The 14,161-nt window shown below is 47.5% G+C and overlaps 1 protein-coding gene across 1 annotated transcript in view; it reads right to left on the bottom strand.

The window, feature by feature from the left end:
* Positions 1-12,678, bottom strand: part of EGFR (epidermal growth factor receptor) — a 204,033-nt gene extending 191,355 nt beyond the window's left edge. The window contains exon 1 of the mRNA XM_035026493.1: positions 12,389-12,678. Within this exon, the coding sequence (XP_034882384.1) occupies positions 12,389-12,476 (88 nt within the window). The 5' untranslated portion in view covers positions 12,477-12,678. The remainder of the gene's footprint in view (positions 1-12,388) is intronic.
* Positions 12,679-14,161: the final 1,483 nt, after the last annotated feature.

The raw sequence follows: 14,161 nt of genomic DNA, 5'->3' as shown, positions 1-14,161 counted from the left end.
GTTGGTTAAGCGACTGCCTTCGGCTCAGGTCATGATCCTGGAGTCCCAGGATCCAGTCCCGCATCGGGCTCCCTGCTCAGCGGGGAGTCTGCTTCTCCCTCTGACCCTCCTCCCTCTCATGCTCTCTGTCTCTCATTCTCTCTCTCTCAAATAAATAAATAAAAATCTTAAAAAAAAAAAAAAAAGAGCAGAGTTATGCCAAGAGCCCTAAACAATTGGCACAGGTGGCTTTTTTGACCTCTGGCTTGGTCAGTCCCCTTCACCCCGAAAACGTAGTCAACTCTTGGCTGAGGAAGTGTCCCCTTTTCCTCTGAGTCACAAAACCCTGGAATATTTTTCCCATTTTTTTTTTTTAAAGATTTTTTATTTATTTGATAGAGACACAGCAAGAGAGGGAACACAAGCAGGGGGAGTGGGAGAGGGAGAAGCAGGCTTCCTGCGGAGCAGGGAGCCCGATGTGGAACTCGATCCCAGGACCCTGGGATCGTGACCTAAGCCGAAGGCGGACGCTTAACGACTGAGCCACCCAGGCGCCCCTATTTTTCCCATTTTTAATCAATGACCTATGCATTCCACTTTGCAGCCAGAAAGAAAAAAATACAAAGGGACAGAGATTCTTCGGGAGAATCTATACCAGCGAGTGGGCGTACCCACCTGATAGGCGACCAGAAGCGTCTGCTGCAAAATACTACCACCAACAGGGAGTGTGGTCGAGTCCGAGGGCCAGACAGATGCCGTCGCCCACACAGATGGCCAGGAGACCAAGCAGTCACCCATCTGTGGAGTCAGTGTTCCCCTGTAAGCATTACCCTGGTCACTTACGTCATGATGCACATCCCCCCCCCCCCCCAAAAATATGAGAACCAATCTGGATCACACCAGGTTCTGCTTACTCCATATTGGAAGGCTCAAAAGAAGTGTGTGCAGGTGAAGCTTCACCAGGTCAAACTGTCCTTGTAAGGAAATTCATCTGCAGACGACTTGGCCCCCTGAGAGGCGCACTGAACCTCCAACACAATGCTGCTTCCTCAGACAGAGACAGACTTGCTGAGCTCATTGTTCTCTCTCCACCTCTAAGAAGACACCTATTGAGTTGACCTGTTTGATGGTCCCTTTCAAAATCACCAGGTATTAATTAGCTATTATCTATTACTTTTAAAACTACTCTTGAACTTAGCCCAGGCCTTTTTGGGCTTAGCAGAACATCTTGTGAACAGGACCTGTGACGATCAGGAGATCAGCACTACCGTTATTACACTATGTGGTACCTAGTGGTTCCCTTTTAATTAAAATTCAACCTTGTAGGGCGCCTGGGTGGCTCAGTAGTTAAGCGTCTGCCTTCCCAGGGTCCTGGGATCGAGCCCCACATCGGGCTCTCTGCTCGGCGGGGAGCCTGCTTCTCCCTCTCCCACTCCCCCTGCTTGTGTTCCCTCTCTCGCTGTGCCTCTCTCTGTCAAATAAATAAATAAAATCTTTAAAAAAAAAAAAAATTCAACCTTGTAAATAGTGTTCAGAAGTCACCCAACCCATAAAATTTCGACTAGACTACAAGCCTGCATTCAGCTACCACCTGCTCGACCTCTTCCCCTATCACGTAGATGAGAGAAAGCAAGCCTAGAAGGGAAATAAAGTCTGACCTCCTCCCAGAACAACATCCGAGGAGGAAAGAAAAACATTCCCCCAAACTGCAAGAGAAGTATATACACTACTGGCAATTTTCCCCACCCTGGCACCCCGTTTTCAGCGGTTTCATTAGCATGGTTCAGGCCCTGAATTCATGCCTACTTATTTTCCTGGCTATCATTTGAACGTTTTGTTTTCGCAACTGGGCAACATTATGAATATGTAGCAGCCATTGCCCAACACTCTCAAAGCCTGGCTTTTCTAGCCAAGACTTTAAGAACAAGGCTCCAGCATGAGGGAAGACGGACTCAGATAACCACCCAGGTCTTCAATCCGTCTGGAACTTTTCCCATTCGATGCCTCTGCTCCAAACCAGGCACATCACTGAGTTTGCATTTAAACCAGAGAGAGAGAGAGAGAGTCTTCAGAAGTCAAAAGCGAAGTGAAAAACTGAGCAACTAGTCTGACACTTCATGCTGACATTTCACCAAATTGCTCAACTTTGTCTATTCTGCCTTGGCTGGGCGGACATTTGTTGATTGAAGGTGAAGTGGCATAGCTTTTGCCCAAATAATTTTTGCAACGCATAGAGGCCAATTCCTAAGCAAGCCACCCTGAAAATCAATACACTAACTGCATGCTGACTGGAAAATTTACTTATTCAACAAAAGATGCATCACCTTTGGCTCTTTTTAAAAAAAAAAAAAAAAAGTTTTCCCTGAGTGATATTCTCTAAACCTCTACAACATCAATGACAACTAAAGATCATTTATTCAGTTTACATACGGGACTTTTTCCTACTTTGCTTTATAATTAAGAAATATAAATGTGTGTGGGGGGAATTTCTGCTGGAGTGCTGAAGTTTCCACTATGTCAGAAACAAATAATAAGAAGTTCATTCCTTCCTAATGGAGGAAAATAAACACCATATTCTGAAATTTCTTTTGGAAAAGGTATACCACCATCAATGACAGATCTACTAACTGTCACATCACACATTCTATTCATTCAAACGGGGACACTCCTCTAAACGAGAACTGTGATTTCTGTAATAATTTCTCCTTAAAGTCAACGCTTCCATGTATTATCTCAGGCAGAATGGCTTCTTATAAAGGATCTGATATAGAAAACCAGCAATCCTGGAGTGTCCACAATTCGTTAAATTTGTCTTCTTCATAATAGCTATTTGTACACCTTAACGAGTTTAAGTGTGTGCTTCATTTAAATCACAGAAATGACTCTACAGATCTGTGTGTGTTACCGCATTTTGCCGTAGGCATTGCTGACTGACCCAACTGCTACATCAAGTTGCTTTCTCTCTTCATTTTTACCTCGAGTACTTATAGGTCTGGCAATTTACAGAAGTTCACGACACAACTTCAAAAAGTCATAGTTCTAATTTCTAAAGGAGATGTTTTCCAGGCTCATAAATTTATTGCCCTGTATCATATGAAATGTGCAATTACAATGTATAAGAGACTTAACTCTAAAAAAAAAACCAAACTTTATAACAAGAAAAAAGTGGGAAAGAACAAAACTGGAGCAGAATATACCAAAACTGTGAGGGGCACTGGGTACAAGGAATAGAAGTGTAACAAAAAAATTTGAGAATATTCTATGTTAGTCTTTCCATTCACAAATAGGACTACCAGCGAAGGGAGGCATCAATAGTTAAAAAGCAATGGTGTCTTAAAGGAGGAGGAAGGCGAGTTTTGGAGACATTTGATACTGGTGTAAGGAAACGGTGTCTGTTGTACGGCAGGAAAACCTCCCTGCACCTAATGTTGACTAGCTTGGTGATCATGGGCAAATTGCAGAATCGCTGAAAGCCTGAGTCCCTCACCTTCAACGTGGATAATTATCCCCATCCTGTGGGGTTGTTAGGAAGCTTGGAGAGATGGATGTTAAGGCATTGTGTAAACTGTAAAGTGCTATACAAATGCAAGGTGTTATTATTATTATGACATCAGTGTTTTAACATCTAAATCACAGAGACAGCACACTTATTATTTACAAGTTTAAATATGTATCTTGTACGCATTTAGATTGGCTTTTAATTTCATAGATGCTTGCAGCTGCTAGGAGCCATCAAACCATCTAGTTTAGTTATTTTATGGAAGCTGAAACTGGGAAGGTAGATCCTAACCGGTTTTCTTTATTATAACTAACAACAGATTGCAGGGGGAGAAAAATGCATTAAGCCATGTCCTAAGAAAAACTCCCTGAGCAATACAACTTTTGAAGGAAGGATACATGTCTATTCATATTTGTATTAAAAAATAATCATAAACACTGAATGCCTCTGACGTTCTAACTTGAAAAAACTACATAATATATTTTTGCAGTCATTTGTCAAAGTTTTTCATTTACAGCCATACATCAAAATTTTCTTTCTTGGTGAAGATTCATTCATAACCGCTTGCAAAAAAGAAAGAGAGGAAGGAAGCGGGAAAGGAAGGAAGGGAGGGAGGACAGATTAAGGCAATACATTATTCTCACTCATAAATACAGTGCATGCATACAGTCTATTAAACCACCAGGAAATGCCAGCAGAGGTAAAGAAAGCAAGAAGTAGCTATAAGGATAAGGTTTCTGATTCTCTATTAACTTTGCAGCAAATCAAAGCCAAGAAAATGTTCTGAAACTCAGCATAGGGAAAGGCCCCTTAAAATCAGTATCTTAAAAGCCAACAGGTGGCATAATAATTCTTCAACAACCACCTTTCTTTTTTCTGGCATTCATGTGGAATCAAAAGTAGATGAAATTGGCGGGTTCTGGGGTTTTTTTTCTTTTCTTGGAAAAGAGATGATAATTATTTAAATTTCTAATACTGTGTTAAAATATACTTTCAAAAACGGATCTTGAAAGTTAGTACTAGTGGGCGCCTGGGTGGCTCAGTCGTTAAGCATCTGCCTTCGGCTCAGGTCATGATCCCAGGATCCTGGGATGGAGCCCCACATCGGGCTCCCTGCTCAGCGGGGAGCCTGCTTCTCCCTCTCCCACTCCCCCTGCTTGTGTCCACTCTCTCGCTGTGTCTCTCTCTGTCGAATAAATAAATAAAATCTTTAAAAAAAAAAGAAAGAAAAAGTACTACAACTTGTGATATATAAGAATGAACTAGGAGATGCTATGTAAACACAGACAAGCCGGCAGTTGTCAGATATTCAGTGTTTGCTGGTAAATAAGCAAACCCAGGTTTTTGACGTTATAAAACAATCTTTCTGAAATCTCATTTATGCTGGTAAGAACTTTTCCAGGCACACATGCCCATCCTTGAGGACTAGCAGATTCAATAAATGATTTGTTTTTATTCCAGACTCTAAAATAGGGATGAATTTATGAGTGTGGGCAAATAAACTAAAACATGCACAGTTTTTTCCCCTCAAAATGTTAAGTTTGTCATATCGGAGGGATTATATGCAATGCACCAATTTTCTACAAAACCTGGAGTAAAAGAAAGGATCTTTCAAACAGTTATAAGGATATCATTATATCATGTGTAAGGAAATGCAATTGCTAAGGCAATCATGACATTACGCAGCATGCGCAGGCCTGCGTGTACCCAGTGGTAAACCTTCAGGTATCACGTTTCTGGTTTTAAAGGAAAATCCTTCAAAAATGTTCTTAAAACCGCTGCTAAGTAAAGTGGTCTAGAACCACTTCTGTATTTCCTCTTACATAAAGGCATGAGTACCCAAGGGAGAACCAACAGCCATACTTTATCCTTTGTTACAAATCTACCTGTTTCCAAATGCTCTCTGCAAATCAACAGGTTAATCTGTGCAATTTCCAACAGTGAATCAGGACACAGATGTCCTTTCACAAGTGGCAGTGGTTCCCCAGTTAATTTGAGAGACCCTTTCTGACTTCAGTGTGACCTGGCGTGCACTTATTATGTCTAGAATTATGAAGACTTTTGTCTCTCTCTTTGTTTTCTGTAGGAGTTAAATAAAGGATGTCAAGTAATCATTTTTCTTACTCATAACAAGTTGTAAAGGGCCAAATCATGCTCCGGGGAAGAATGCTAGAACTATCAACTATAATCCAGATTCTAGTTCAATTCTTCACATCCGGCCGTAAGTTTTAAAAATGCCATTTTCATTTTTAGACATAAAATGTGTCACCTCCCAGGCACTTTACTTTTGACGTCCTAAGTTTCCTCATGGTCGTTTAGGAAAATGAAGCAGGAAATTCTAAAACCTTAGCAGGTGCTCTAATAAGACATTCACATTTATACGATGACAGGTGACAGTGTCGTCAATAAGAGATGCGGGATGCCCAATGTGTGGCGTTATACAAATACGACTCCCAAGGTTCTTATATGCACACTACATTACTTATCAGTTGCTCATAACTGCAACTGATCGGGCTGCTAACCCACAGCACCCTAGTGAAGAAAGCAGCCAGTAATCCAGAACCCAGCCTGGATCCATACGGATGGAGACAGCGAGCATGAGACAGCCTGGGGGAGGGCTCTTTTATGGCCAAAGACAATACGTGCAATTGAAACATCTCATAAAATGACAATTCAAGGCCACGCTGCTCTCTTGGGCTCTGGACCTGTATACTCTACCGGCCCCTCGACTTTTCCATCTGGGCACTTCGCATCCACCCAACCGACTCTTTTCCTCCTGGAGCATTCACAGCCTCTGTGAGTGGCGACAGTGTTTATCCTGCCTTCCAAGCCAGAACCTGTGTGTCACCTGGGATCCTCTATGTCTTGTCCTGGTTACACATTAACTGCCTCCAGGTCAGCCTGAGTCACTTTTCTGCATCCTCTCTGCTCTCCCGCCCGCATATCTCGGGGCCCGCAGAAGTCAGCTCTCTCCCTATTTCCACTGTTGCCTGCGCAGTCCACTCCCCACCTTGCTGCTAGAGTCCTCTTTCTCAAACACCAGACCCCTCGTGCCAGTTCCCAGCTTAGATGTCCCCGGTGCATGTCCCCGGTGCACCTCCCCTCGGACGGGACGACAGCAGCCAAGCCCTTGTGAAGGGTAGCCGCCCCATCTCCCCTTTCTCCTCCCATCACACTGGATAATAACCAGTGCTCCTCAGGCCTTTGCAACTACTGGACCTACTTTTGGGATGCCTTCGTATTGTAGTCTCCAGGGAAATACCCACAGCTTGGGGTGGATACCTGGCCCCCTCTCCAGGTGGAATTAAAAGCAAAGAGTAATACCAGAAGAATTCATCCTGTACAGAATTCTATCACTGCTTCTGCGACACACTGGTTATCTAGAGAGATCTCTTCTCCTGGCTGACTAAAGGGCAAGTACCAACTCTGATTCATTCCTAAGTCTCCAAATGCGGATGAACAGTTCAAACTGCTCACTGCGGTTCACACACAAAGAAAATAAAAGCTTAAGTTGTAATAGGTAGCACTTCGTGTCCTTATACTCTAAGGACAAACAATAGAGGTTAACTTATGTAATTATTTCTACTAAATCAGGGCCAGGTGTGTTGGTCCACCAGCATGAGCTAGAACTTGGAGCGAAGAAGGAAATTCTATCCCCCTGTGTTCACTTTCACATATGACTTTCTGAAGCAAGCTGCTGAAATTTGGTAGGAGTAGAATGTATTTTAAGCATATGCAATTCACAGATGCTTAGTCAACAGGGTCAGGCATTTGATATTATACTTCAGGGCCTTCAGAGATTAAAATGTCAAATCCAGCACTTAGTTTCTAACAGGGCTAAGTAAACAAGCCACCGCTGCTCACTGGCCCTAAAATACCCCTCCTGCTCCCAGCTGGCTGGGGGGAACTTTCTAGACAACTGAATTGAGTGTGTCTATCTAAATGTGTAGGAAGGAGGCTGTACCTAATGACTCTGAAAAAGTGAAAATTTCAGTCAAACCGGTTATTTGACATAAGCTTGGATCCTTGCCTGAATTCAAACTAACCTGCTCATGCCCATGGGCTGGATGGCAGACTATCCTGAGATGTTGTGCAAAGAGCCAACTGTTGGAATTGTCTTCAAGAAGACAACCTTTTTGGGAGGAAAATGAAAAAGAAGGAACGGACAGAAGCTATGACGTCAATGGGAATGGCCCATGGGAACGAGTTTTATATTCTATTCCCTACGTGTTGATGGCTTAAGAATAAAACAGTAATAACTGAGGCCAAAAGTGTTTATGATAATTACAAATGTCCAAAAGTGACAGAAGAAAACAAAGTGAAAGTAGTTCAGTACAGATCTGAAGAGCAGAATCTAGTTTTGAAACTGTACATGGAAACAATGCCTGGGTGAACGAACCATTCTAGAACTTTGAGCTTTTGAATTTTTCTCAAAACATACCCCTGTTATTAAAACCTAACTTTAAATCAGCCCATTTCTACTGGACTTACTAAGTCCAAATTAAAACACACACACAAACACACAACTTTCACAGCAAGCCACAGGGCAAGGGCCCAATGATTTCCCAGGTGGGTCCTTCAACAAGCTGAGCGTCCCTAACATTCTGATCCCACCCTAATGCTGGGGCCTCGGGCACCAGCGTGGGGCTATCTTCCCTGAACATCTATAATCATCAATTTAATATTAGAGTTGGCTTGCCACTCCTATCAGAAAAGTTTCAGACACTAGCTGCTGGTCCTGAAGCTCAGATCAAAGGGGAGGGAAAAAAAAAAAAGGGAGTATTTTCTTTTTACACAGGGCGGAATCCTTCATCTTCACTGACACTACCTCTAAAAACATTTCAAAACACATTAGTGCTACCACGTGGACCAAGTCTAATTATGTAGCACGATGGATTTTGGCAATCGGCTTCTTCAAACTTCAGAATAGGTTTTTGAAAAATTACAGACTAGGAAACTAAATACATAAAGCTGGAAATAATGGTCAAAAACCTACTGGAGGCATCAACCAGTTACTGCCAGACAGAGCTACACAGGTGTGAATACATGACAGATACATAGATTTCTGGTCTCCTTTTCAGATTTGGAAAGCAATTTACTAACACACATCCTCCTTGACTTATGATGGGGCTGCGTCCCCACAAGCCCATTGTAAAGTAAAAATATTTTAAGTTGAAAATGCATTTAATACACCTAACCTACCAAACATCGTTGCTTAGCCTAACCTACCTTAAACGTGCTCAGAACACTTACAATCAGCCTACAGGTGGATAAACTCTAACACGAAGTCTATTTTACATGAAGTGTTGAATATCTCATGTAATTTATCGAATTCTGTCCTAAAAGTGAAGAACAGGACGGTCGTCAGCGTGTCGGTCGTTGACCCTCGTAATTGTGTGGCTGCCACTCAGTATCACGGGAGAGGGGCCTACCGCGTATCACCAGCCCGGGAAAAAATCCAAATGAAAATTCCAAGTACAGTTTCTACTTAACGTGCACTGCTTTCACACCACCATAAAATAAAAACTTTTAAGACAAACCATCGTAAATCGAAGACCATCTGTACTTAATTAATGGCTTAAAGAGTCACACTGTGGAAGCAACAGTAGAAACTATCAAGATCACTGCTGCCCCTTTTAACTCATAATGTCTGGCACATTCTGTGCACTCAATAAATAGTCCTTGAATTCAGAAATGAGGACTCAGGGGCCTGGAGCTGGTAAGTGACATGTCCGCCTTGACACAGTTGGAATGAGAAGACAGACCTCCTGGTTTCCAGGCCAGGACTGAACTGGGCTTCCTCACATCTGAACTCCTTAGAGAAAAGAGGGTAGTGGTTCTTCACTTGGGATACAGTTCAAAATCCTCTCATGTATTCCTCTTCAACACAGCCCAGACCTACTGAATGAAGAACGTCTTCAGAGAAGCCGCTGAGACAGGCTCCTCGCTTGAGAATTCTTGCAGTCTCCAGAACACCCCCCAGGCTCTCTTCTAGGGCAACACCTTGACCTCTCCATTTTGCAAGAGGGAGGGGCTTGCTTAACAACCCCCAAGCAATCTCCAAGCTCACTGCTGTTCTGGTGACTGAGCTGCCTCCACCTAAGGCAAGCAGAGTGACTACTGAGGAAATGAGCAAGAGTCTAGACCACCAAACAGACATTTCACCCAGAGACCAATCCTAAGGAACCCGTTCCCTGGTCCTCTTCCTCCCCGCTCCCAGCATCGGACGTTGGATGATCACACACACCTGAGCTGGCTGTCCTGAAACCAGAACTCGCACAGGGCGGTGGAGTTAGGTGGTTGAGGCAGGACTCTAGGGTGAGAAGGCCTGAGTTTGAATCCTGGCTCTGCTTCTCACGAAATGTGGAAGTCCCTTTACTTCTCTGTACCTCAGCTTCTCATAAATAGAGTACCCACTACATATGCTTAATGTAAGGATTAAAAGGACACTTAAAACAGTATTTGACAGTACTAAGTGCAATAAGAACAGAAGATACCGTATCTTAGAACCAAAAAAGTCTCTCTCAAATGAACCAATTTTCTTGAACAGACTGAATTTGATACGGGTCTTTAACACCTTTTGGAAAAATATCTCATTTTATATTTTTAATAATTTACCCTTTGAAATTGTTTGCTTAATGTTACTTTAACAGAATGACATTTGTTCGCCTACTCTCACCATTTTATTCAGGAGCATTCTGGTTAAGCGAATACAGGACAGTCAAATTAAGTGGTGTTTATATTTTTCTCAGAAACAAATCTCCAAGCACTAATAGCAGTGTTCAAAGGGGTAATAGCGAAGAGCTGTGAACACTTCTGGAGTAAAAAAAAAAAAAAGTGATGCTTTGGAGATGCTCCAAGAGTCCATTTAAAATAAGGCGGGGGGTCCCCTGAAGCAGAGAGGGAGAGATACCACCTGCCTGAGAGGACTCTATCTTGGGCTGATTCAGGAGCAGGACCACAGCAGGACTCCCAGCAGAGACGAAGGTGAGCCCTTCAGACCCCTTAGAGGACGCAAAGCTTTCCACCAGCTCTGCCAGTGATAAGACCAATCGCTTATTACTGAAATCACCCCCCACCTCCTCTTTCCTATATTTTGCAAGATTGTTAACACTCCAGATGTTCCAAAAGATTGTAGGTTCCATACACCGGCAGGTAATCTTTCCAGAGACTTTGCCAGTCTCTTCCCCACCGAAGTGACTCCCAAACCTGGCTGCCCAACAGAATCACCAGAGGACCTTTTAAAAATCCTGATGCCATCTAAAACTAATGATGTAATGTATGGGGATTAACATAAGAATAAAAAAAAAAAATCCTGATGCCCAGGTCTCATCCCAGACCAATGAAATCAGAATGTCTGGGGGTGGGAGCCAGACATCAGTTTTCGTTTTGTTTTGTTTTGTTTTGTTAAAATCCTACGTGATTCTAACGTGCAACAAAGTTTGGGAACCACTGGTTTATGCGTTAATGCTCCCCAAGCAAACTCACTCAGCACCAAACCCCGACTCCCTATGCCAATGACATCAACAGCAAGTACCGACCTGACTCCTGGAACCCGGGTTGCTTGATTTTGAAATTGTGTAATTAAACCTTCTGAGGCATGTTTCTCATGTCAAGTGGGTTTATGGCCAGCAGTCACGAAGCCAGACTCGCTCATGTTCAGTCTGGACATTTGGCACCCACGAACCATGGACATCGGTCCTTTTTTTAAAAATTAATATTTTGGTTGGCCCAACGTCAAACTCCCCCCAAAGCTAAAAGGAACATCCCAAAGAGAAAATCTCGGGATTCTGAGAAGGAAAGTTTGCTGTGAGCCTTATTTTGAAAAAACCGTGGGGACCTGATGGGGTCCGCCCCTATGAAGTTCGGCAGCAGGACCCAGCTGTCCCGCCGCCGCTGGTCCCACCGCTCCGTCCAGCTTCACCTTAAAGCCTGGATACGCAACCAAAGGGCTGCAGGTGGGGGCAAATCTCGGAAGTTCCCGGGAAGCGACGACTCAGCGAAACCCCACCAGCCCGAGGGGCGTGGACCTGGGTGGGAGCTCTGGGCTGGCCAGGAGCCTGGGTCCCCCCGACCTGCAGGAGGACAGAGAACCGGGCAAGCGTCGGGGGGTCTGCGCCCAAGGGGCGGGTCCGGCCCCACCCCCTTTTTTGTTTAAGACGAAACTACGCCTTGCCTTCCCCGCAGTCTCAGGTAGAGGCAGACGCGAGACCCTCGGGGCTCTCAGCTCAGGGTTACAGCACCACAGCCGGGAAAGGGGCTTGCAGGGTCCTGCGACCCACCCGGGCCTGGCCCCGGGCTGGCAAGGCCGGGTCCAGCCGAGGGGCTCAAGTACGAGACCCGGGTGTAGGGAGGACGTGCGCTGGGTCCGCCTGGGACGCCGCCTGTCCCGGGAGGCCCGAGGAGTGAGATGGATTCCCGGGGGGCGCGGGGGGAGGGGGGGCGCTGTCGTTCCCCAGCTTCCCAAAGCCCCTCGGGCGCGCGCCCCGGGCCCGGCCTGGCCCTTCGGGAGGTCAAGCGCGGGCGCACGTGCGGGAACGCTAGCCCGCCCCGCGCCAAGTGTCTGCCTTCGTCCGCGGGCCCCGCACAGGAGGCCAGGAGAGTGAGGACGCAGAGTTGCGAGCGCTCTGGGGCGCCGCGCTCCGCCCGCGGTTCCCACACCCCGCCCGCAGCCCCGCTGCCCTGCGCTGGGAGCCCCCCGTCCTGCGCCGCCTTGGACTCGCTCGGCCAGAAACGAAACGTCCCGTTCCTCCCACAGCCCCGGCCAGGAGCGCAGCTGATCCTCAAGGAAACAGGAAAGGAGGGGCGGGAGGCGCGCGACGCCGAGCCGGTGCGGCGAGCGCGAGCTGGGCCGGCTGCCGGTCGGGGCGCGTCGGGAGGCGGCGTGCGGCCGGCGGGGCTCGCCCTTACCTTTCTTTTCCTCCAGCGCCGGACTCGCCTGCAAGTGCGCAGCCAGCAGTGCCAGGAGCGCGGCTCCCACCGTCCCGGAGGGTCGCATCGCTGCCCCCAGGCGCTGGCTCCGGGTCTCCGCAATTAGTCAGGACCGAGGCGGGCGGCCGCGCGCGGCGGGACGGGACTCGGGCGGACGCGGAGGCAGCCCGTCGTCCGGGCTGGGAGGCGGCGGCCGCCGGGCTCGCTCGGGACTGGCTCGGGACTCGCTCCGGACTGGCTCGGGACTGGCTCGGGACTGGCTCCGGACTCGCTCCGGACTCGGGCCGCCCTGACCGCGGGCGTGCACACCGTGCCGGGGGCGGAGGCTGCTGCCGGCGCGCTGCGGGGGCTGCCCAGACGTCTAGCTCGCGGGGGCGGGGGCCGGGAAGGCTGGGCTGCAAGGAGGAGGGACCAGGCGGAGGAGGAGGGATCGGGAGGAGCCGAGGAGGCGCGCCGTGCTTGGAGAAGGGAGGAGGAATCCGCAGCGGAGACGGCCGGCGGCCACCGACTGGGGAGGTGACGGACGGCGGCGGCCCCTGTGGCCCGAGCGCACCCGGGAGGCCCGGCGTGCAGGGAGGAGGCGGCGTCCGGGAGCCAGCGGGCGCCCCGAGGAGTTCGTTTCCGAGTGGGACGTTCCCCGCGCTCTCCCTCAAGTCCCAGTCCTCGCGGACTGGCCCAGTTACCCAGGACCCAACCTCGTTGAGCCAGATTCGTACCAGGGTTCCCCATTTTCGCCCTTCGTCCCTCCAACTTGCGGAGCAAAGTTGTACCAGCTCCAGGCAAACCGGCCGCGCCTGAGGCCCGAGGCCAGATAATGGCAGGGCTGGGAAACCACTCCTTTATTCTGGCTCCCGACTCCTCCACTGCACCCCAGGATCCTAATGGGGGTCAGAGGCTGGCCTGGCAGCCGAGTCGTTCCTCGCCGCGCCCGCCGGGCAGGAGTGCCAGGCATCTGAGTTGGACCTCTCAAGTCCGAGGGTCCTTCACATCCCGTCAAGCACCCTAGAAATTGGCCGAAATAAGGGAACCCAACTCTGGCTCAGAGGCAGGCCTTGGAAAATACTAGTTGAATGAATGCATGAGTACCGAGAGAGTCCACAGCATTTCATATGCCAGGAACCAGCCAGGAGTAGCTAAAAAGCAAACACCGTGTTGTCAATTCGCAAAAGACAAGCGCTTCGAATAAAGGCTTAACACAAACACCCGTGGAGACACTTAAGATGCGAGGTGCCCCACTGCCCTGAGACAGCCAGGTAACTCAAGCAGGAGAAAGGCCGGGGAAATTCACTAAGGGTTCGGCCAGAAGAAATTGGACTTTCTCCCGCTGCAGAGACTTGAGCTACATTGCGTTTGCAGAGTAGGGCCTATTCTCACTGTTCCTTCCCAGACCGGACAGATAGACTCTGGCCCCATTCTACAACCAAACTCCCTCCTCTCCTCACAAGATTCGTTCTTGACATTCAGGCCCAGTTCAACACTGGTCGCCCTACTGTTCGAGTAGGAATCACCACCAACCTAAAGTAAATGGAGTTAGAGCCCAGAACTTTCCTGCTGCTGGAGGGCGGGTCCAGAGCACAGGGTTTCTCACCATCCACAGGACCTGTATTTTTTCATGTGAATGTAGAGTCATTCTTGTTTGTTCCTTTGTTTTAACAAATAAGAACAACCGCTGAGCCTTCTGAACTCATTTAGCCCCTTTGTGAAGAAGGCTATGACGATTCTGCAAGCCATGTTTTGGTTTCCTCCACTTGC

Source organism: Mirounga leonina, unplaced genomic scaffold, assembly GCF_011800145.1.
Source record: "Mirounga leonina isolate KUSES-001 unplaced genomic scaffold, KU_Mleo_1.0 Mir_199, whole genome shotgun sequence".
Taxonomy (NCBI): domain Eukaryota; kingdom Metazoa; phylum Chordata; class Mammalia; order Carnivora; family Phocidae; genus Mirounga; species Mirounga leonina.
This window is presented reverse-complemented; position numbering and strand designations above follow the sequence as displayed.